Below are 23,655 nucleotides of genomic sequence, written 5' to 3'. Positions count from 1 at the left end.
ACAGGACAACTGTTGGGAAAAGACTCCCATTTGAAAGGCTTTATGCATATGGTTGAGTACAGGTGAATAGGGATGTGCTGTTACCTGGATGTGACAGTAGGGAATGGTCTGGAAAGGTCCTGATTGCTTTCTTCTGGCTTACAGGGATATCAAACCAGAGAATGTTCTTATTGACCGAACAGGACACATTAAACTGGTGGACTTTGGGTCAGCTGCCAAAATGACAGCAAACAAAACGGTAATAAATGTGGATTTTAACTGTGGCTGTGGCTTGTTTGGATAGTCCAGTTGAAAAGGGAAAACTAACCTGGTGTCTGTTCTTTGATTACACTTTGTTCTTCTCTCTTCTGCCTTTGTCTACTATGGAATCCACTCACAATTGTGTTTTTCCATTTGTGAATGGCTTTTTAGGTATGAACTCATGAATCTTTTGCAGCCCTCAGTAGATACATATTTACTTATTAAAATATTAATACACAAGAAAGGTGAAGGTGAGTCTGCTTTCTCATGGTGCAGCTGTTCAATGCTGTGTTTAAAGAGGACATGGATTTATAGTTGGAATGAAAATTGTGCCCGTTGTAACTAAGGTGACATAACTTTGAAAACTGGGGAGCTCTTGATCAAAATGAGTCACATTTGAATATTCTGGGCTTCACTCAGCAGAAAGTACTGCATCAAATCTAAATCAGTGGAGCTTTTTATAAGTTGCTTGTAAGTTTTGGTAACTGCATACAACTTCCAGTGAAAATTTTTAAAATTTAAATGTATCTAAGTGAGAACACGAAGTTCTGAACCATATTTCTGTCTTGTTTTACAGTTTTTATTTTCCATAACATTTTCTTTGTAATGTGATTCTTAATATCCTGTTTCCCCTGTCCTTACATTTTCAGTGCTTCTCTGCATTGCATTTTCCTTTTAAATTTTTTCTTCACACTATCTTTTCAGTCACTAACAGGTTTTAGTGTTAGCCTGCCTGCTGTTTTGTTTCATTCTTTATGCCACTCAGTACAAAAATGATTGCAGCATTGGCTCCTGAATGACCTTTTCTAAGCAGTACAGAAATTCAAATATTAGTACTTTGCTGATCGTGAACACTAGGTAAAAGGTAAGGGTGACAGAGAATGTAATGAGGGCAGGAAATATTTATGCCTGAACTTGACCATTTTTGAAATTTCAGCTCTGATGTCCCTGTTAATACTAGTTGAAGCAGAGTAAGTTTGCTGTTTAAAACAAACATCAGTTTAGTATTTCTGTGATTTTTAGGATGCTATTTTTCTACTTTAGCAGTTTATAGTAACAATTTGCTCTCATAATTTGACTCTTTATATCAAGTAGCTTGCTTTGTTTATCAGCAGTTTCCTTAACTTGGTGCTTATTTGCTAAACAGCTTTGCTTAAAATTACTTTCTTAACATTCACTTGGAGGGCTGAAAATTCTCATTAAAAAAAAAAAAAGGGGGAAGGGAGAAAAAAATAAGCCCTTTGTTTTATTACCAAGATGAACAGGAAGTGCTGTAATTTCACTTGGTTTATCTTTGCTCCTAGGTGAATGCCAGGCTCCCTGTGGGCACACCTGACTACATGGCACCAGAGATGCTGGCAGGGCTGGGTGGGGATGGCAAAGCCTCCTATGGCCCTGAGTGTGACTGGTGGTCCCTTGGAGTCATTGCCTATGAAATGATTTATGGAAGGTGTCCCTTCACTGAAGGCACTACAGCAAAAACTTTCAATAACATCATGAACTTCCAGGTAGAGGGAATTCCTTCCCTGTTCTTAAGTAAAAAGGCTGTAACTGAAGGCTATTTTTTTCAGCTTATCATAAAAGTTTGTGGATATCTCTAACTCTGTCATGTTCATAAAATATTTGGAATATATGCACTGTGTTATGTTCATATATCCCTGTATTATAGGTATCAAGTTATTTTTTATAACAGGTATCATCATCCCTGATTCAAAAAATCCTAAGCCACAAACCTTTGGGAGTTTGTGAGAATTTTCTGGGAAAGTGTCTTGTTTTACTCTTGCATTTGTGTGCCATTGGCCATTGTTCAGTGTAAGATGGTGACCTGGAACCCCATTTGCCTGCGTGGGAATGGCTGTTCCTGCACTAAATGCACATAAAATCCTATTTGGATAAAATGCACCATGCTTTTATTTGTGTGCTATAAATATTCATCCTTTGTACCTGACATATCTCAAAACAGTGAAACTTAATCTTCCTGTTCTGAGCCTGTTTTCCTACTGAGCAGAAATCCATTTCTTTCTAATGCAGAGATTTCTGAAGTTCCCAGAGGATGTGAAAGTTAGCAGTGACTTTCTTGACTTAATCCAGAGCCTGCTCTGTGGGCAGAAGGAAAGGCTGGGTTATGAGGATCTCTGCTGCCATCCATTTTTTTCTGAAATTGACTGGAACAATATCCGTAATTGTAAGTAGAATAAAATTGTATCTATAAACGATTTCTGGGTTTTTTTTTGTAATGGGAAAATTTGTACAATGAGTATTTAAGTGTGTTTGATCTGAATTACTCGTAATGAAACAGGACTTGGCTCCTGGAGCAGGTGTTTTTAAAAAAACAGCTCATTTTGGTTTTTGCAATGTTATGGTTGGTTTGGTTGTTGCTATGTTAACATCTCAGGTGAAAACTGTAAGGTAAGAGGAAGTTTTATTAAACTCCATATGAATTTCTGATGCAATTGCCATGTTACTGAAGACACTAGACTGGAAAATCAAACTGGTCCTTTCCATGTCCTTCCTCAGATTAAAAGGCATCAATATGTTTTTTCAGGCTTTTCCCACCTCAGTTTGCTTAATTTTTGGCTTCATCTTGTTGTTGTTGTATCTTCAGCTTTCTCTTTACTTGTGAACCAACTTTACTTAAGGTTGGTTTATTTTTTGTAGTTCCAGTAGGTGATGAAATGTCTGTGGCCATAGGGCCGTTGGAACTTTTTGTCAAAGTCAATGGGGATAATGTATTACTGCCTTTTTTTTTTCTTTTGGTCAAATATGTTCATTCAACCAGGAATAGAATAAAACCAGTGAACCAGGTAATTCTCTATGCAGAAAACTCTTTATAATACTCTGTAAGCAATGGAATTGGGTATTTGGAAGTTACTGAGGCACCAGCTCCATGGCAAAAGCAAATATTTCACAGTTCATCAGTGATCCCTGTATGGGGATCTGATTGTGTTGGAGAGTATTTAAAATTATTTGGACTGTAAGATTATCTGGACGAGCAACATGTCTGCCTTATGTTTTTTATCAAATATGCTGTAAGGGAATGATTGTGCTCCATTTTCCATGATAAATTGCTAAGCCAGTGCTTCTACTTTTGATGACTATCTCAGCACTTCAGCTGTCAGCTCCACAGACTGTTTGCTCACTTTTCTGTTGATTCATTAATTTTGAACTTGTGGAGCTGCTGTTCTGTTAAATTCCATTGTTTCTGCCCTTTGAGAGCTGTTGAGCCTCGAGCCCTTTTCATCACTTTAGCATACATTTCCCAGTGCTCTCTGAGAGCTGAGCTCCCCAGAGCCCTGCCTGAGCCACCAGTTTCTGTTCTTGAATTTTGTGTTGCATTTATATCATATTATCTCAGATATAGAAAGAAGAATGACATGTGAGCATATGCTCTGGTGTTTCCTTGGCAATTGCCTGTCTAGTATTCACACAGCTGCATGAGTTAATGGAGCATTTTGCCAATTCGTGTGACAGCAGTGATGCTGATGGACAAGCCGGTAGGCAACCCTGGTGTGGTTACAGTGCTGGAATAATCATTTGGGATTTTAAAAAAATCCTGTTTCTGTCTGCAGCTGGCCAGCAGATTGCATCATTCCCTGTAATATCCACACCTACCTACTGTGAGGATTCATGCAGTTTTGACCCCTCACTTCGTTGTTATGCCTCACACTTGATAAACCCCCACTGAAACTAGCACAAAACACAGCAGTCTCTGTGCTTTAAGCAGAAGATTCAATGTATCACCTATTGCTTTGCTCTCTGTAGTGGTTCTCCCTGTGCTGGTTTTTTTTCTGAGCAGTGTTGCTGTCATTCTCTTCAAAAACCTGGGTCAGGTTTGACCTGGGCTATCTAAGAGCTAAAGGTTTCTTTCTAATCTTGACCTCTGCTGGTAGTGATGTTTAACTGGAGCAATGGCAGCTTGAGAAGATGGGTGGTGAAAGAGGTCATAGGATTTAGATTTACGTTAAAGAATCTCACTTTACATTAAAAGAATCTCTTTACATTAAAGAATCTCACTCCCCCAAGTCCGTCTGGTCAAAGAATTTAAGGTTATGGAGTGTTGGGACTGGGTGATCCCAAATCCTTTGCCAACTGAAATGACTGATTCCACAATTGTTAAACAAATTCTGTGTTAGCATAGTAAGACTTTCCCATAATCTATAAAGGCAGTGATGTAATTTCTATTTCAGGCTGAGCAAGGTAGGGGAAAAAATTGGTACCTTTGCCTTGCAGGTATTTAATTATCATGCTGAGAGGTCCAGGATAGCCATTCTTAATGCACTGATTTTGGTTAAGAATCTGTCATTAAGGGGCTATTCAGTATTACATTTTGTTGTTATGGTAACCTATGAAACACTTGACATTTTAGTAAACCCCTTTCCAAAAGATCATTGCCTCTAAAAAAAGCTCCCAACTTTCCTGAGTCCAAGTAATGTGTCTGTAGAAGCAGCTCTTAAGTTACAGAAACAGAATCAAACCATTAAGCTTAAGGTCAGGTTTATCTGAATTTGTCTCAACAGGTGACTTTTCCCCTTTATTGGAGTATTGTACTGAAACACCCTTTTAGATTCTGCTCTTTGTTGGTTTTCTGCTATTTAATGACTTCTAAGGCTTATTAAAAAAACCCTACCCTGAAACAGATACCACCACACTTCTTCTCCAAAAATGAAACAAACCAAAACTTTCAAAAGTTGGTGTTCATTTACTGAAGAATTTTCTGAAAAGATTTTGGAATTTATTTACCTGAAATAAACATATTTCTATCTGTGTTTCAGCCAAATGATCAGGTATTTTACTGGAAAGTTGAAAACAACCACTTGAGTACCTAAAAGGTATCTGAAATCAGAGGTAGAGAATGGGGAAATGACATACTTGAGTTATCAGCAACAAGGCTGCATTCTGTATAATTTGGGGATTTTAATAGTTGTCATTTGTTATTTGACATCCATAAACTGCATCAGCTTTTTAATTTGGAATCAAAAATCTGCTTGCTGAAGTCTAGCAGGGAGATGGTCAGAAGATTTTTGTTCTTACTTAAGCAATATGTGTACAGCATGAAGACCTTTCATTTTAAGAATTGCTTTGTAACTGCAGTCCAAAAGATCTTGAAAATGGAATGGCATATTTGGACTTGCACATGGAAACTATATATATGAGAAGACAAGAGTTAATGCCTTGTGCAAACAGAAGAACTTGAGACACATTAAAGACTGATTTATTTAAAAAAAAAATATTAAGCTGTTTTGTGCTGTTAAACAGGCAGGACCCAAATGTCATTATTCATAAGTCCAAGACACTTATTCTTTTTGAACACTACATTGTCATTCAGGATGTTAAGTTACACATTGTGGTGTTTCATTTAAATTCTTGTCTTCAGAAAAATGTCTTGACTTGTTTCTTGAAGTGGAGATCACTTGCATTGCAGGTTGGAAATCACTTATTGATAGAAATGTATGTGTTGGATCATTGTCTTGACAAAAGAGTAAAGCTATTAAGGTAATATTGTATAGATGGGTTAGAACTAGCATAGTGCCTTTTTTATAAGTGGTCTTAGTAAAAATTTCCTTTAATTTCATCACTGGGATTGTCTATTTTTCTTTCATAACACTTTCTCAAATAGGTCTGTTAGAGCCTGAGGAAGAGGAAGGCCTAACCTATTTAAAAAGATTGTGTGGATGTTCTTCCTCAGAAAGCATTTATAGATCACCTTGTAGATCAAGAAGAGACACATTTTTATCCTTAAGAAACATTCTGTATTGCCTTTAAGTTTCCTGTTTCACTTGAGTCTTTCACTGTCCCAGGGGAAATGCAGTCTCTCTTTTCTGAATTTGCATGAAAATATTTTGAAAGGATGGAAAGACCTGGTTAAGGCAATGTTCTTTGTACCAGTCATAAATACACACACTGAGGCAGAGTTTAAAAAAAAAAAAAAAAGGCTTTTTTCCATAAGAGACGCTTTATCTAATCTTATTGATAAGCTGATTAAGGTACTGGAGTATGTGTGGTGGTTTTGGATTTTTCCATTTTTCTTTTTCATTTTTTCTTTTTTTTTTTTCCTCTTTTTTTTTTTTTTCTTCCCCTTAAACTAAGCAACCTACAACACCCCCTTTTCCTCTGAAAATCATTCTTTGGAACAGATGGAAGAGGGTTACATCCTTCCACAAGTGGGGATGTATCTAGGCAAGGAATTGACTTTTTTAAAACATGCAGTTCTCTACAAGATACTTTAAATGGTAAACAGAACACGTACATTGTAACGTGTCAGAGACAAAAGGAGCTCTTTGTACCCAACCAGTTTGTGTGAGTAGAAGCTCTGGGTTTACTGTCTTGTGGAGTAATACTTTTGCCTCCCTTTTGGGTGGTGAGCCTGAGAAAAGTGCAAATTTGTCACCTTGTCAGATGTGATGGCATGGTGCTCACATTTATTTCTCGGAGGCTTTTCTTGACCTCTGCTGAGGGATCCTTCCCTTTAAAGAAGCAACTGATAAGCACATCAATGTATTTGCATTCACAAGTCTTCATCTTGTTCTGAACATGTGACAGCCTTCTGATTTTAAGCAAGGAATAATAACTTAACTAGAGATTATGCCATTGTGTGACCCACACTTAAGAAGAAAATTGCTTGTCTGTTTTAGCTTGGTTTTACAGGACTACTCTGTTTATTCTGTGAGTATTTTGGATGTCAGATAAAGGACTCCTTAGTCTGAAGAATAAAAATCTATGAAGGAGCTACCAAATAATTAGCAATATCAAACACAGTGGATCTAACTTTTAAAAAAAGTTATTCCCTTACCCCTAAGTGTTGGGTTTTTTTTTTTCTCCAACATGCTGAAACTTCTTCAGAAGTTCTGCTTCTCATTTTCAGCCACTGTTGACAAGTTCAGAACTACTTAACTTCTAGAGGTGTTTTAGTGCAATGACTGTTCCAAGTTTTCTCTTTAGTTGCTACTATTTATTATTATACTGCAGAGTTTGGACTGTTAGTCATGGATTTTAGTGAATGCAAAATAGAGGGCAAAGGATTGTTCATTATTTTTTAATCTAGCATTCACAATTTCTTTTCTTTGTTCTCATATTTTATTAAACATCAGGGGAAGCTGTAGTGTAAAACATTGTACTCTTTAAACTAGTTTCCCACCAGCCCCAAAGGTTTGCTCTGTCTCACATTCAGTTTTATCTTTGTGAATCCATTGTTCCCCCACTGAGTGCTTTTTCATCTTTTTATATGCATGCATAGTTAAATGATATTTTCTTTTATGCATGTGTTTTGAGTAGCAGTTCTTATTGTTGATAAGAGGAACAACTTTCTTTTTAATTGCAAGGGCTTGAAAATGACTCTTAAGATCTTGTTTGCTAATTTCTGGTGGGAGGTAAGGCTTTAGATCTCTGTTTGAGAGATGAAGTTCTCGATCAGGCTCTTGGGAATACAGAACAGGGTGCTTGTACCCTTATAAAGAGGCAGATAAGTTGGGTTTTGCTACCTCTTGAAAAACATTCTAGACTTTTGCAGATAAAGTGAAGAGTTTGCTGTTTTCTCTATTACTTTACCTCACAGACAGTATCTGCCTTCAAAAACAGTGTTAAAAAGCCCACAGCAACCCCTTTCTGTAAGAGAAAGCACAGAGTTCTTTCAGCAAAGGTCCTGAAACTAAAAAATACTAATCCTGAACTGATTGTCCTCTGCTGTGAATGAACTACAGCTATGGGCTTTTATTTGCATTAAAGATGATATGCTTACAAATTGTTTTCTGGTATTCTGTTTTTTATCAATATTAGTATGTGTAAGAGTAGCTGGACATTATCCTGATGTTAAGTGATTTTTTTAAAAGGAAATACATGTCCCAGTCAACAATCTATATTTCTAAACTATGTTTATGGTGCATAATATCACCAATTATATTTTATATTTTTATTATAACAATAAAATAGAGGAAATTAATAAATTTGTGATACTGACATATTTTAAATCTTCTGGAGCTGGTAAGTTCCAGTAGGCTGAAACTGCTTACAACAGAACCGATTTAATTTGTGTATTTCCCCCATTTATCTCATTCTAATGTACTTGGAACTATTGTACATGAGCAGCATCTGCTTCATGGAATTTCTTCTCACTTCCCTGCTTGGGAGCAGCGTCAGGATGGCTCTTCAGGGAGCTGCTACCAAAGGCTGGCAGTTGCTGCAGACAGATCCTTTGTGTTTTGCTGGCCGTCCGTGCCGGTGTGGTGGGCAGTTCCATTGGGGAATGGAGAGTTGGAGGCTTTGGCAGCCTAGAGGGAGCCAGCGCCTCCAGCCGTGCCCCTGGCACTCCCGGGCAGCAGCGGCTGTCACGCTGCAGGCAGCGCGGGTTAGAGCCGGCACGGGGAGCAGGAGCCTGCACTGCAGGGCTTGCAATGTTTGTTCCTGGTCCTTCAATCCTCAGCAGCCCTTCGGCTCCAGGAGATCCATGCTGGATCCATGGTAACGGGTTTAGCACACTCCACTTCCATCAGCTGGTGACAAGGGGCTGTGCTGGCTGCTGGAGGAAGAGCTGTCCCTCCTTTGCTAATCTCAGAGTTGCAGTGAGTGGGGACCCGTGTGATGAAATAAATAAATAAATAAATGTTAGGAAATGTGATTTAACGAGGTAGGGATTGCACAGCAGGGCTTCTGCATTCATTCCTTTCCCACACGTAGCCAAGCCAGCAGGTAGCTCGGGTGCTGCACATCACCGAGAAGAACTTGTCCTTTTGTTCTTTAGGTTAATTAAACTGAAGCAAGCACGAGAAAATCGTCTGAAATTAAACAACTGCTTAGCAAGTTAAGTGGTACCAATTTAGAAATTATAGTAAGAAATACATTGTAATTCCTGCTATTTATACCTTTCTTCAGAGCTGATTGTATCAGAGCCAGACTGCAGTGCTGTCCCGGCAAGAGTTCCAGCTCTTAAGCAAGCTCTTTTAGAGAAATAAAATCAATCTTCTTTTCCTAAAGATCAGTGAGCTTTTTAGTAGCTGTAGTTTCTCCCTTCCAGGAGAAAGACCAGTTTGTTCTTGATTAGAAACCCATGCTGGGAAGATTCTTGTTAGTCTTAAAGGGTAAGATATATCCCTTAGCTGACTAGCACAGGATCAGGCTTCTTTCTCAGGTAGTGTCACTAATTGGACAGGTTGGAGACATTTTCTTTTTCAAGATGAATCAGAATTGACAGGCTTCTGGCTATATTGCAGTAATGATTCTCTTAGTCTGATGCTTTGACTTTTATTATTTATGTATTAAAAAACCCAACATCTTCACCTGAAGAAAACCCAAACCCCAGAATCTCCAATGCCTCAGCTCAATCCCAGTTTGATCAGTGTGGGAGATGCTGTGCCTGCAGAGTGGTAGCCATGTTGGCAGCTCAGGGGTTAATCTCTTGTTGCTGTAATACGCTTTGAGAGCAGCAGCTCAGTCTGCTTGTGTTAGCAAGATTAAAAGCAGGAGCTGCAGTGCCATTGCAAGCACTGAATGAGTGGGACTGTTGCAGAGTGAACTGTAGCTGAATTTTGTCTTTTCTTCTTGCTTTTTTTCCACCAGCTCCTCCCCCCTTCGTTCCTACTCTCAAGTCTGATGATGACACCTCAAATTTTGATGAACCAGAGAAGAATTCGCGGGTTTTATCCTCTACGCGCCAGTTGAACCCGGCAGGATTCTCGGGGGAAGATTTACCATTTGTGGGGTTTTCATTCATCAAGGCTTTGGGCATACTCCGATCAGAGTAAGTAGAAATTATTGCTCAGGTGGATAAGACTGCTGGCAAAATGGGAAGGTTTGTTACAGAGAGGATGGTGTGTGTGTGTGTGTGTGTGTGTGAGGAAAAGCTGTTTTAACTGACCTGTACTCTGCTCTAGGGAAGCTGCCAGATTCGGGCTTTATCTGTTGCTCGTGTTTCTTGTGCATGTCCTACCGTTCTCTGATTATTTCTGGGATGAGGGGGACAAAATGGGATGGAAAGATTCATTCTGAACCAGTTATTATAAAAATTGTAGCTCAAATAGTTTGAATTGTTGCTGTAAAGCAGGGAGCAGTAGGTGATTGCATTTCTGGTACTGCAGATCCCTGCAAGGAGGAGAATACTGAAGAGTTCAGAGATGGAAAAAGGGGATGGTGTTATTTTATTGGGTCAGAGAGTGGGCACCAAGTGCTGGGAATGTGTAAGGCTGAATCAGTGATCCATAGAAAAGGAGCTCCACTAACCTGGGAATGTGCAGTGATGGGTCAGTGAGCAAGGGAAGGAGCTGCATGGCAGCTGGCTCTGTGCTGCTGGGTCAAGTTAAACAGGAGGACTGGACATTGCTGTGTTGTGTGTTTGGAGACTGGAGATTCAGATAAAATATGCAGTGGCCATGTGTGTGGAGGGGTGTAAAGACCTCAGAGATATGGTTTTCAATGGAAAGAAAACATGATTTCCAAGAGAACGGAGTCAGAGAAAAAGAATAATATAAGTAGTGTGCTATAAACCATTTGATGTGGTGGGTGGTTGGTTTGTGATGACAGAGCTATTGAAAAAGTATTAGTACAGTGTGTTAAGTTGGGAAGTCCTTAGCTCAGGACCAGGAGGCCTCTCAGGAACGCAGTGGCTTTGGCTGGGTTAGTGACTCAATGCACTGTGTTTTCATGTCAGTCCTCATTCCCTGCTGCTGGTTTGCTCTCTTCAGGGACTTCGTTGTCAATCTGTCTTAATTGAGTTTCATTTTGTGTCATATTGGTTGTGATAGTTGCTCTGCAGTAAGCTTGTCACCGAATTTGGTGATACTGTTGACATCTTTGATCTTGCTCACACTGTGAATCAAGGTTATATGATGGTTATGCTAGAAATAAAAGGGGAATCTTTGGCTGCCCCTCCTCAGCAGAGTTGCTTTTATGGCAAAAGAGGAAGGAAGGGAGAGGATATAAAACCCCAGAAAGTGTTCTTTTGGTGAAATGATCCAATATTGTCAGCAGGATGGAATGTTAGATCTGGGGTTAAAATCTGTCTGAATTTAGGAGTGAGATAACTTCAGCTGTTATCTTGTCTGCCTGGGGAACTGCAATCCGTGTACCAGGTCTGTGTGACCATTCAGGTAACAGTCAGAAAAGCCTCAACCATATATGTGTGGTAAAAACATGTATGTGATTGGGCCCAGGACTAGAACTGAAGAGGAGCGTGGGGTAAAGTCTCAGAGCAGTGGTGTAACTGTGCTGGAGGCTGGGGGAGCTGTAGCAGATGGGCTGAGGTGCTTTCTCTGGGGAGCTGGTACTGAAAATGCCTATGGAAGTTACATTTGAATTTGGGTAATAGGTGAGAAGAGGTATAGCAAATGAATATAGAGATTAATGTCCTCTGCAGAAATTTTGACTGAAGTGAAATTTCTGTTTGGTGTGGCCTGTTTTTTCTTAAACTGGAACAGAAAGTCATCTTATATTTAATTTTCCCCCAAATAATTTTAATACAAGTAGATCTTAATGGTTTCTTTTTCTTGAGTGAGATCTTGATAAATGCACTTATTTTTAGCAGTAAATACTTGCCTTTTGTTCTAAGAAGGTGATTTAAGTATGGCCAAGCCCTTACAGAGACTTTAAAATACCTGTATTTAAATAATGCAGTGATTAGTCTATTCTCAATACCACTGCAAATGGGTCACAAAGATAACTCCTTATTTATAAAATATTGTCTGCTGTATGTTTTACTTGAGGAAATAAAGTACTGTTTCTGTCCACACTGCCTTGAAAATCAAATTCTTAGATGAAGAACAGTAAAGTGTGGAGGGGGCTTATCTGTGTGAATCTTGGGATGCCTTCTCTGGAAAGTCCTAAGTCATGAAGTTTATCAGTCCAGAATTTAAAAAAAAAAAAATAAAAAATCTTTTCCTGTGAAAGTCTAACCTTATGGTTGCTAAGTGATGCAGATCTATTTTCCTGTCTGCAGCACGAACCCTCTAGTGCTGCTTACAGTAAGGCCAGGCAACTGCAGAGTGCCAGTGATGAGGTCCTTGAAACTTTCAGCACTTTTCATCTGGGGCCGTCCAACTGTGGAAGGTGAGGGTTACACTCTTGTCCACTGGACAGTAAGAAGCTATAGCTGAGCTGGGAATTTCAAATACTTTAGAGAAAAGGCAACTAGAAAAGAAGGGCAGAAGAAGGATAACAGAAGTTCTCTTCCACTCTTCTAATGGCTTTGGCTAGAAAGAATTGCTTAAGTCACTTGGACCTGTTGCCAGAAATTACATGGTTGGTGTGTAGTTTAGAAGGGTCCATGGAATTACAGTGCTCTGCTGCACCATATCGTGAGATTTGAGAAGAATTTGTGTCCCTCTAACAAATGTGAGTTTTAACAAAAACGCCAAAGGCACGGCAATAATGTGTCACAGGAAGCAATCAGGAGAAATCAAGGGCAATGCTTAAGTTATGGGTTCCTGTACCAGCAAAGTGTTGAAGTAAATCTGCCCTTAGGAGAGCTGGGCTGAGGCTGCAGACAAGGACCAGCTAACTCCTTCTCCCATCATGGCCTCTGAATTGTGGATGTGGAGGAGAAAAGCCTGTCTGACTGCAAATCTGGCTGCTGGTTTGGCTGCAAGCGTGTGACTGTGACAAGATAAGAGGCAACCAAGAGTTTAATTCCATTAAAAGCCAGCTCCACCTTACTTCCTGTCCCTAACCATGGCTGATCTCCAGTGCTTAGAACAAGGGACAGAAACCCTTAGCTGCCAAAAATATGCATCAAGTGGTGGAAGAAAATTGTTCTTGTCCTTTGCAGGTGACTAGCAGAGGCATAAGATAAATATGTTTTAAATCCAGGGAGAACCAAATATACCAAACTGCCTAATAAAAATAAATACCTAATAAAAATAAATACCAAATAAAAGACATCAAAATACCTAATAAAAAATAAGTGCCTAATTAAAAAATAGTTTATTATGCAAATTTTTGCCTGCCTGTGTTCTCTCTGTAAGGTCATAAGAAGTGATGTTTCTCAAGATTTCTGGGGTTTTGCTTTCTGGTTTGTTTTGGGTTACTGGGGTTGAGGTATTTTAATTTAAAAACTTGATATGGATTCGTGACCGTCATTATAAAATACTGAGAGTTAAAATGGGCCATTCCTCCAAAAAAAAGAATTTCTACTGATTTCTTCCAACAATTTGTTGGGTTCTGGTAAGCTCTTTCACCAAAGATAGATGAAAGAGGAAGCACAGGATGAGCATACCAAAAATATGCTTTGCTTCAGCGAGCTCTATTCACAGATTGATGGTATCACTGTTTGTTTTTGGTTGGGTTTTTTTTAGGCCTGAGCAAGCATTTACGAGGGGGTGGAAGGTACAGATGAGTATAATGCTAAAAAGAATAGAGCATGAGGGATGGGGATGAGATTATCAGCATGTTGTGTGGGGGCCAGGATTAGGACAGATGGTGCCAATCCTTGTGAGAAGGAAGAAGCACAGGTGAGTTGGGGGTTTAGGACAGTGGCAGAAAGGGACACAGGACACACAAGGTGTGATGGGATGCACAAGGTACGAGTTGGACACCAAGAATCAGCTCAGAGATTTTCCCATGCCAATGCTTTTTTTCTTCTTCATCTCAGCCACGTTAGGACTGGAGAAACTTTTGCACAAGCAGCACCATTTCTGCTCATTCTGCTGGTTGAGGCTGCTGCTGATCTAGCTGTGAAATCACTAGTCAGCTCTAAGTTAACTTGGCTTTTAGTCATACAGGCACTGCTTCTATGGTAAGTAAATTGGCACAGCCAGTGCTGTGAGAGCTTGGTACTCTAGACTTGGCTTTGGGGTTTTTTAAAATCTTTTATTGCAATTTTCTTGTTGATGGAGCTGGTTACCTTTTGGTAATCATTTTTTTCACACTTGAGAGGAAACAGCAGAAACTGCTCTGTTGTGCTAAGAGAATTGATCCAGATGTAGCAGTTAATTAAATGAAATACTCTGAGATGGTCCCAGCCTGAATGATAGCTTTGCATCATGGCTTTTGGTGTTGGATTGCATGTGTTTAATTTCTGCAATGATGCTGACTGAGGAAGAATATAAGTGCCCCAGAAATGTGGGTATTTTCCACCTTGTCATGCTCTGTTGAGAGCTTCTATCACCATGACAAGGCTTATTAGATTAGCCAATATTCCATTTCTCTTGATTTCCTCTGTCTGCCCCTTTCTGATACTTTGAAGGTTGTATGGATGTTCAGGAAGTTGTTCTAATACAATTTGTACACAGGAAAGAATTACTGGGAGAGCATATCTCCTAAAAACTGTGTGCCCAGTGCTAACTGAGATCAGCTTCCCTTGGGGATAAGATGTACTGTTTCCATGGCAGGAAAATCATCGTGTCATCAGCACATATATTTTGAAGGAATTTCCTCCTCACTTTGGACAGGGATGGATGGGGAAGAAAGATTTGTAGTCGTGTCTGCAGCCTTCTCTCCCCTTGCAAAGCCAACACCAACCCTGAGGAGCAGCTCCCTCTGCAGTCACCTCATGAAACCCAAACTTGGGCATTATCCTGTGTCCCATCCCATCCCACCTGGCTGAACCACCTACCTTGTGCAGAGCTCTTCATTTCCTTCCCTGAATCCCTCCCGTTCCTGCCTGCCTTGCAGTGCCTGGAGATGCTTTCAGCTGGATCACCATGATAAATATTTGAAATGCAAAATGGTGCCTGTAAAATTAGGCTCTGATTCTTTTAATAGCAAATAAAATAAACAAGCAAAAAATGACGAATAAAATTAGCTCCTTTGGGGAGGTGGAATAGAAGACACAAATAAAATCAGCTCTGTGAGAACCAGCTAGAGTTTTCTTAGGTAATGCCTCAGATCTGAAAAGAATAGAAGTAAAAAAGTGATGGTTAAGTTTGAAACTACAATATAAAAAAAAAGCTTTGCTCTAGTCAACACAGTTCAGACCTGTAAAACTTAATTTTTATTATAAGAAGATTTTCAGATTTGTCTCAGTACATATTTGCAGCTATTTACATATATTTGATTAACATTTGAAAGCAGATTCTTTAGTGTCTTTTTTAGTTAATGTGAGCTTTAATTTGTATTTTTAGACTGCTTTTCTCAACTATTCATTTTTAGCCTTGTTTGTACACCCAGCTGTTAGGGGATTTAATATGCATCTTTCTCAGATGGTTGCTTTTTCTCTGTAGGAGTATAGACACGCTTTATAAATTGATTTTTAAATATGGTAATTTGACGGATCAGATTGATTGGACCAGGGCTAAAGGAATGCTGTATAAAAGCATTAATTTTAAACATTTCTTTTTTAGTAAGTCCTAGTCTTATCTCTATCATTGACATGCAGGATTCTTTCTTCTAAGTTTTTCCCTATCAGGTTTCTGAAGGCATATATTAATATCTGACCTTTCAAGGCAGCATTGGTGAATTTTGCTGTGTTTGTTTGCCGATATTAAAACAGTGTTTCCTAATCACTGCTCAAGGTGGTGGTGCTGAAGATCTGTTTGATACAGAAATGTTGCTGCATTTTTGTCAAAATCCATATATATCTTTCTGTTCCTCTGCTGCATATCCAGTAGGATTAAGGAGTGGATTTTTCTCAGAAAATGGTGGTGATGGAATGAAACTTTCCTTGGTGTTGAGAGGAGCCTGTGCTGCTGTGTGTGGGTGTCTGGCTCTGTGCAGAGAGCTGCTCAAAGCTCCTTTCTCTCCGTGGGGATAACTGGCTGCACACCAAACTGTGGCCAGGAGAAGCAGAAAGCAACGTGTGGGCAGCCTGTGTGATCTTTTATTAGCACCTTCATTGTGCTGCTGAGTTTTCATCTATCAGTTAACACTCCTTCCATCATTAACTGCTCGAGTCTCTAGTCTGAATCATTTCATGCGAGGGAGAATGTGATTTTTAAAATTGTGTTTTGATATGTGTACTTAATTTTTTGGTTGCAGATTGCATATTTAAGACTGTGCAAAGCACTAAAAATATGCTCCTAAACATCAGGTGGCTTCCTATCCTTTTCTAAAATAAATTTAAACTAACAAGAATGGTAAACTTCTTAAATGCTGAGTCCCAATTAGGCAGAAAGCTTAAGAACAAGTAAATATTTTCTCCGTGTTTCTGGAGTCAAATTGTTTTGAACAGTACAGTAGTGTCTCAGGAAAAAAAAATTACTTCTAAGTGGAACTCTGAAGTTCTGCAGTGTGACTAATCATATTGATATTGATTGGGTTTGTAGGGATCATATGAATTGGGTTAGGGAAGTTTCAATTTTGATTCACAGAATGTAACTAAGGATATTAAATTCTTCTTCATGTGGTGCAGATTATGACATGTTGAAGTTTGTAGGGCTTTTATACTCTGATGATAATTTAAAAACCTGTTTAAAAATAAAATACCAAATAAAAAGCATTTCTCTGAAAATTTGTTATCTTTCCAAATGGCTACGTTGACTTTGTGCTCTGTTTTTGTTGCACCTATAAATCCCCACAAATCATGCAAAACTGCTGCTGTGATTTATTGTTTTGCACTCTGACATAGCCACTGATGGAAAATATGAACGTTGCAACTAGAAGTACACGTGGATTATTTAATAATGATGCACTGTCATTAGCTTTTATGGTACGTTTGATCTGCAATGATGGCTGTTAGGCTGTGATTGCTGCACAATCACATTTCTTTAATCCTGGAATAAGTAAGTACCCAATGACTTTACAGAGGCTGCATAAATCAGATTTCTGTACCTTTTGCCCATATTCATGTGCTGTTTGGCTTTGCTCTTTTAGATCTGTTTTTTCAAGTGTGGATTCCCCAGCCAAGGTCAGCTCCATGGAAAAGACACTTCTTCTCAAGAGCAAAGAACTCCAAGACGCCCAGGACAAGTGTCACAAGGTATTTATTTATGCGATTGGCCACACCCATTGCTCCAGGAATCTGCAACCACTGTATGTCCAGGGATCTGTCAGATGCTGCTGATCATCCAGACTCGTGGTGGGCAAAGTGCTTTTCCTTCAGAGAGGTGGCTTCCTGTCCAGTACAGAGGGAGATGAATTTAGGCCATGCTGTTGCTGTAGATACTTTTAACTTAACAAGAAGCGGCTCTGGATTTTAAACAGTGCTTTTCTCAGCGTGCCACAGACGACTGCTTCTTCCTGCAGGCCCTGCCTCTTCTTCAGACACACATTACAGCAGTACTGTTCTGAGGGCTCTTCCTCACTCATCAGCTCCTGCTTATATAACTGTTGTCACGTCACTGCTTATGGTGAACGTCTTGTAACAGTTGCTGTGCTCCAATAAAGGGAACCTGGTGGAGTCTTTTAACACTTACTGCTTGTTTTGAGACTTTTATGAGAGTTCCATTACTTTTCTCCCTGCTCGGTTCTGGATTTGACCATTTGCTCCTGACAAGGAGATGGGGGGAAACCATCTTCTGGTCCAGCATGGATTTGGGATAAGGTTAAAGTGACCCATCTCTGCAAGTCAGGTGAAAAATGATTGTGTCTTCTTTGCTAACTGGGGTTCGAAGAATGACTGAATATGAACAAGCAGCTTGAATGAATGGGGTGACTTAGACTTACTACTTTGTCCTTAAGAAGAACTGTGCATTCCTGGAGCAGAGACAATGGTATCGGAATTTAAACACCATTTGGAGAAACATAGCTAGAAGTCTCTTGGAGACAAATTCCTTACAAAGAGAGCTCTGAAAGTAGCAGTTAACAAAGCTTTTGAAGCCCCCCTTTATAACCTCTTGATATTTATTGCAGATGGAGCAGGAAATGACGCGGTTGCACCGGAGAGTGTCAGAGGTGGAGGCTGTACTTAGCCAAAAGGAGGTGGAACTGAAAGCCTCTGAGACCCAGCGATCCCTCCTGGAGCAGGACCTGGCCACCTATATCACAGAATGCAGTGTGAGCCCTTACACCAGTCCTTTCAGCTCTGAAGGCCTGAGATCTGGTGGTCTTTGTCTTTCTCTTCCATCATGCTTTCAGTGGGGTACTTGATGGAGAGAAAATACCATGTGAGAGGCTATCTGTTGAACATGGAGCCCTGAAGTGTTTGCAAAAGCTTGATTGGTAGTTTTATTCAGATGTTGTTTCATGGTCATGTGCTTAGATCATGCAGGAGTGACTACTGTCCTGGTCTTGCTGAACCTCTTTGTGGTGTTTGTCTTACTGGCTGTGCTAGAACATGCCTGGGTTGTGCTTCTTGAAGGTTTCTTAGCTGGAAGAGGATAGGGCCTAATCAGTGCCTAGACAGAAATCTTCAAGAACAAATAGGATTAGGAAGCAGTGGTGTTGCCTCCATCTGTGGTGTCCTGAGCTCAGACTGGTCCTGTTCCCCAGCACAGTGTCAGGGAGCATCTAGGACAGGTGCTATTTTTCAGATAGAATATAAAAATGAGGCTGTAAAACCATGTCTTCAAAGATCATTTTTCATGAGAGCTGGAATGTCTGCCTAGTTGTCACTGGCAATATTCCAGTGAGGATATTTTCATTCTAGTTGATAGTCACTGTATTTTCAGTTGGATACACAATTATGTTTCCTCTCTTGTACCAAGAACAAAAATGCAGCTAATACTCCGTTCCAGAGAATTGAAAGCCATTTCTGATGTCTTGGTTTGTTGGGAAGGACATCTTAAAATGGGGCCAAGTGATTTTCCTATACTGAATGCTATGAGGTAAAGAAATAAAATTCAGTTTGTATCTTTCTATTGATGAATAACACTCAGTTAATCGGAGCACCACTCCACTGGTGACTCCAAATTTGGAGGTAAGGCACATGGTGAGATACAAACTCAGCTCTTCTGTTCCTTATAGAAATTTAACAATGATTAAAACATTTGAGTCCTTTAACAGCAACAAGAAAAATGTAAGTAACATGAAGTTGAAGGATTGTATCTAGGTTGTGAATTAATAGTGCTAGATAAAATATAGATAAATGCTGTCAATAATGGATGCCTTTGTGATCTGTGTTTGGTTTTTGTCTCTAAACCTGATGTGAGGAAGTGGAGGTTTGAACTAAGATTTAAGCTGAGTAAACAGTGTTTGTAAAATGGGCTGCTTCTGTTCAGATAGGAGCAGCACTGGCCATGAATTTCATTAGGGTTCCATCGTTGGTGCCTCCATTTTTTTGGATGCCTCGCTGCAGTCAAGGAGGCATTTGTGTAACTAAAGATCTTCATTATACAACCATTTGAGAAACCAAAGCCTATGTATTGAACATTTTGCTTTCTGCAGAGCTTAAAGCGAAGCCTGGAGCAGGCACGGATGGAGGTGTCTCAGGAAGATGATAAGGCACTACAGCTCCTTCATGATATCAGAGAGCAAAGCCGAAAACTGCAAGAGATCAAAGAACAGGTATTCCTGCTTCTTTGGGGAGCAGAGTGGCTGCCCACAAACAGGCATTCTTGGCATATCCTAGCCCTGGTGCCAGGATTGCACTCGGTGTTGATAGGCTGTGATGACTCCCAAGCTGTGTGATTTCACAGGGGCTCCTCAACAGTACAGGCAGCAACAAAATTCCACTCGTGTATTTTGCAAGTAAGCACAAACTCCAAGCTTCACATTTTTCTTTTCCTAGTCTTGAAAGTACTTTGTCTATACAATCAGTTTAGGAGAAAGTTACAATGCTTTAGTAAACATGCTGCACTAGAAATGACCTATCCATTTTAAAAACTTCACAAATTAGTGAATCTTCACCTGGGAGAGAACTGAGCTAACCTGAATTTCGTGTTGGTTTTTAAAAAATTTTTCTTCTTTATCTTACTATTTAAAATGCTTAATAGCATTTCAAAATAGAATGTGTGTTGCCTAACTGTTCTCTTCCTGATTTGATCTGTTTGCAAAGTAGAAATTAATAATTTTCTTTTCCATCCAAAGAATGTTGAAAATTCATTAATTCACATAGTTGCTCATAAGAAAAAAAAAGTCAAACTTAAATGACAACTTTGTGATAAATGTAGTCATTGCAAAGGAGAACCCATTCAGTTTTATGAATTAACAGCAACATACTGCATTGAGAAAAAGAAATTGAAATTTGCTATAGCATTCAAACAATTCTTTGTAATTATCTGTTGGTTTTCATCTTCAAAGCACTTTACAAACATTAACTGACTCATTTCAAAGTCTCTGAGACAAGGAAGCCCAGAAACCTTGGTAATAAGTCTCCAGACATGAGTAGCTGTTATGTAAAAAGTAATGAAATGCAAACCCAACCCTCTGGATGTAGCTGGCCTCCATAGACTTCCCCAGCATTCTTCTGGGTGGTTGTTTTATGTAATACAAGGGATCTAAAGCTGCCTTCTGGTGCTTTACTAGCAAAGTTGCTTTAAATACTGAAATGGGGAACATTTTTGATGATTTTAAATGTCCATAGATTCTTAGGCAGTACAGACACATGTAACAGAGGAAACATAATGCAAGTAATTTTTAATCAAATGCTTTGTCCCAGAATCTCTTAATTTGGCTTGTGAAGATTCACAATGACATAAAGAGGCTGCTTAGTTCAACAAATGAGTCCTGCAGACTTTCATGGCTGTGGTGGCCTTCTGAGCTCCCTGCAACATGTGTGCAAGAACCTTGCAACCAAAAATGCTGAGAGGTTTGTGCTGACTCATATGAGCAGGTGGATCTTGGCCATTAAAGACTTGGACCATGATTTTTAAGTCAGAGGGAACTGGGAGTTGGAAGAGCCCCTTAGTGTTTTGCTGTTGGAAACCTGAGGCTTGAGAGAGAATGAGTGAAATCAACAGCAAATCAGAATCTTCAAAACCCAATAATTAGGCATTTGATATTTTCATGGCAAGGCTGTAGGTTCAACTTAACCTCAGGTACTTGGATAGAAGAGCATGGTGGGTTTGTGGGGTTTTCTTGTTTGCTTGGGGTGTGTGTTTGGTTTTTGTTTTGTTTTGTTCTGTTTTTTTTTGTTTTAACTAAACCTGTGCTCTGGTTGTTATTTGGTGAAGAACTGTACTAACAGACAAACTTGGAACAAATCAGAATCTGTAATTTTTTGAAAGCCCCACTCATGTCTATGTAGTTCCCTGATGTTATTTGCTTCAGGTACATGCCCTGAACTTGTCTGGTAATCTGCACTTAAATTCCTCTTGGTGTTTTAAAACTCTGACCAATGCACATCCCAGAAGTTTGTGTTGCCTTGAGTGGTGTGGTCTGTTCCTCTGACCTGATCTCAGGACTTATTCAAAGACAGTCTTGCAAATGTGATGAAACAAGAAAACCTGAAATATTACTAATTATCTCCTCTTCTTTCTTCTTTTCTCCCTCCCCATTCTCCTCCCTTCCCAAGTGCTCATTGTCACAGTGGCAACTATTATCATATCTGTAATTCTTTAGTCAAGTGTTTGCTGATATAAAAGCCCAGTATTTTAGGAAGTCTAAACAAATTATGATTTCTGAGCAGAACATTTGTTCCTTCAAACCATTCTGCCTTTTTTTGTTCACAAATGTATTTCTATGAAAAGAATATTTGAGTTAATACATGGTTAGTTATTAGAAAAAAGCTCTAATTCTTTCGAGCAAGAAAATACAATCATCCTTCCATAGGAGACGAACTGGAAAGAGTAGGGTCCGTGTCTGGCTTCCAAAGTGGAGAACCAATTTTGGGATTAGAAGCCAAAGAGCCATTCTTTGCTGCCTGTAAGGGACACTAAAGCAGCCTGCTAAAGGCCTGGCTTCTTTCAATAGCTGCATAAGCTCTCCATGCTGGAGAATGAGGGGCTGCCATTGGGGTCAGTGCTCATGCAGTCACTCGTTGAGCTGAAGGCAGCTCCTGTCTGGAGGGAGCGATGACAAACCTGATTCTGTCACGAGACAGTTACTCTTCTGAATATGGGGGTAGTCAGGCATACTGTAAGATATTCAATTGGAAAGAAAGATAGACTCCCCCACTGTCAGTCCTTCACAGTCTTTGTTCCTAACTCTTGATGTGCATGTTTTCTACTCTTTCGCAGCTTCATAAAAAATACTTCGATTTTGGAGAGGGCTTTTTGGTATGGTGGTTTTTTTGCTTTAGGGTAATTTTATAAAATGCATACTTGCAGGACTTAGTAAATGCTAAACATAATTAAATTCTTTTCTTCCAGTGATGATATGTGAAGCAATCTCTTGAGCTCGTCTCAGTTTGAGCTCCCAGTTTCATTGAGATAGTCAATTCAAATGTTCTTTTCTTCTCCTTCCTTCCCCATCCAAATGCCCTGTCTTAGTTTCCTACATGGGGAATCTTTATTTCTGCCTGTATAGGCAAGTATCTTCTATGAGCAATGTGAGTTTTAGATGATTTTTCTAAGATAATATTTGATTTTAGGTTGTCTCCCATACTGAGCAATGTGATCCTTTTTAACTCTGTCAGGAGAAAGTAGCTGATGGCTGCAAGCCACAGTGTGCCACCCCTCTGCTTCTCCTTCTTTCCTTTTACCCAAGCTGTGCAGATCTGTGCTAACTGTCATGTTATCAGCCTGAGAAAATAGATCTTGAGGGAGCATCTGGGCATTTAGTAGAGACATCAACTCAAAGGCACATTTCTGTTTCAGAAATTAGAAATGTAAGTAATTTTTATCATTTGTATGTAGATGTATGTATGTGTTCCTGCACTTTCCAAAAGTCAATGTTTTGACTTTGAGGTATTGAGTTGAAAGTGGCAAGACTCAAACCAGAACACCATGAATGTTGTTTTAGTTAGTTTTGACTGTTTTATTTTGTACTTTACCTTTCTTCTACATGCTCTTAAATGCATCTCTTGCATGCAGTCAGTATTCTGGAATCTGCTGCTCCAAGCACTTCCCCTGTTGCCTCTAAACTGTAATCCCTTCTCCTTCCCTTCCACCCCAACTACAGGAATACCAAGCTCAAGTAGAAGAAATGAGGCTGATGATGAATCAGCTGGAAGAGGATCTGATCTCAGCTCGCAGGCGCAGCGATCTCTACGAGTCGGAGTTGAGGGAGTCCCGCCTGGCAGCTGAGGAATTCAAACGTAAAGCTGCTGAATGCCACAACAAACTGCAAAAGGTAGTTTAGGCTTCATGGGGAGAGGGGGCTGAGGCTTGCTGGAATATCTAGTGCTGTTTGACACGTGCACACACGAGTTGTGGGTGTGCCCTTCAAAGATTAGCATGGTTAGTACAGCTAACACAACATGTTTTTCATGATGTGATTTATACTTTGTGTAACTGCTGGTGTTTTAATTACATAAGGTGATGACTGGATAGAAGCCTAGCTTTTCCTGAGATTTTCATGTGTTTTATATTTAAGTTACAGGTTAAAGATCAAGGAAAAAATGAGGCAGGAGAGTTGTATTCCAAACTGGAAAAGGTATGTAACTTCAGTGTCCTAGATTTTGCTTCCTGGGTCTTTCATTTTATGCACAGAAACCAAGAATGTCTTTGGCTAGTCAGTGGCATGCATGGCCTCACAGCCCTCACCCCCTTTCATTTTATGTTTTGAGACATCTTGGTGTGA

At 39.6% G+C, this 23,655-nt stretch overlaps 1 protein-coding gene across 8 annotated transcripts in view; it reads left to right on the top strand.

Annotated features, from left to right (window-relative positions):
• CIT (citron rho-interacting serine/threonine kinase) overlaps positions 1-23,655 on the top strand; it is a 63,920-nt gene that overhangs the window by 1,139 nt on the left and 39,126 nt on the right. For 4 of the 8 annotated variants that reach the window (XM_088176039.1, XM_088176041.1, XM_014894613.2 and 1 more), the window contains exons 3-11: positions 145-238; positions 1,545-1,748; positions 2,272-2,425; positions 9,790-9,970; positions 16,969-17,074; positions 17,947-18,090; positions 19,420-19,539; positions 23,035-23,205; positions 23,455-23,508. In XM_088176039.1, coding sequence (XP_088032165.1) covers positions 145-238; positions 1,545-1,748; positions 2,272-2,425; positions 9,790-9,970; positions 16,969-17,074; positions 17,947-18,090; positions 19,420-19,539; positions 23,035-23,205; positions 23,455-23,508 — 1,228 coding nt within the window. Of the gene's footprint in view, positions 1-144; positions 239-1,544; positions 1,749-2,271; positions 2,426-9,662; positions 9,971-16,968; positions 17,808-17,946; positions 18,091-19,419; positions 19,540-23,034; positions 23,206-23,448; positions 23,509-23,655 lie in introns of those variants that run through there. The other 4 variants (XM_088176038.1, XM_088176035.1, XM_088176037.1 and 1 more) reach the window with 4 other exon arrangements.

Source organism: Sturnus vulgaris, chromosome 19 (assembly GCF_052056855.1).
Source record: "Sturnus vulgaris isolate bStuVul1 chromosome 19, bStuVul1.hap1, whole genome shotgun sequence".
NCBI classification, from domain to species: Eukaryota; Metazoa; Chordata; class Aves; order Passeriformes; family Sturnidae; genus Sturnus; species Sturnus vulgaris.
This window is presented reverse-complemented; position numbering and strand designations above follow the sequence as displayed.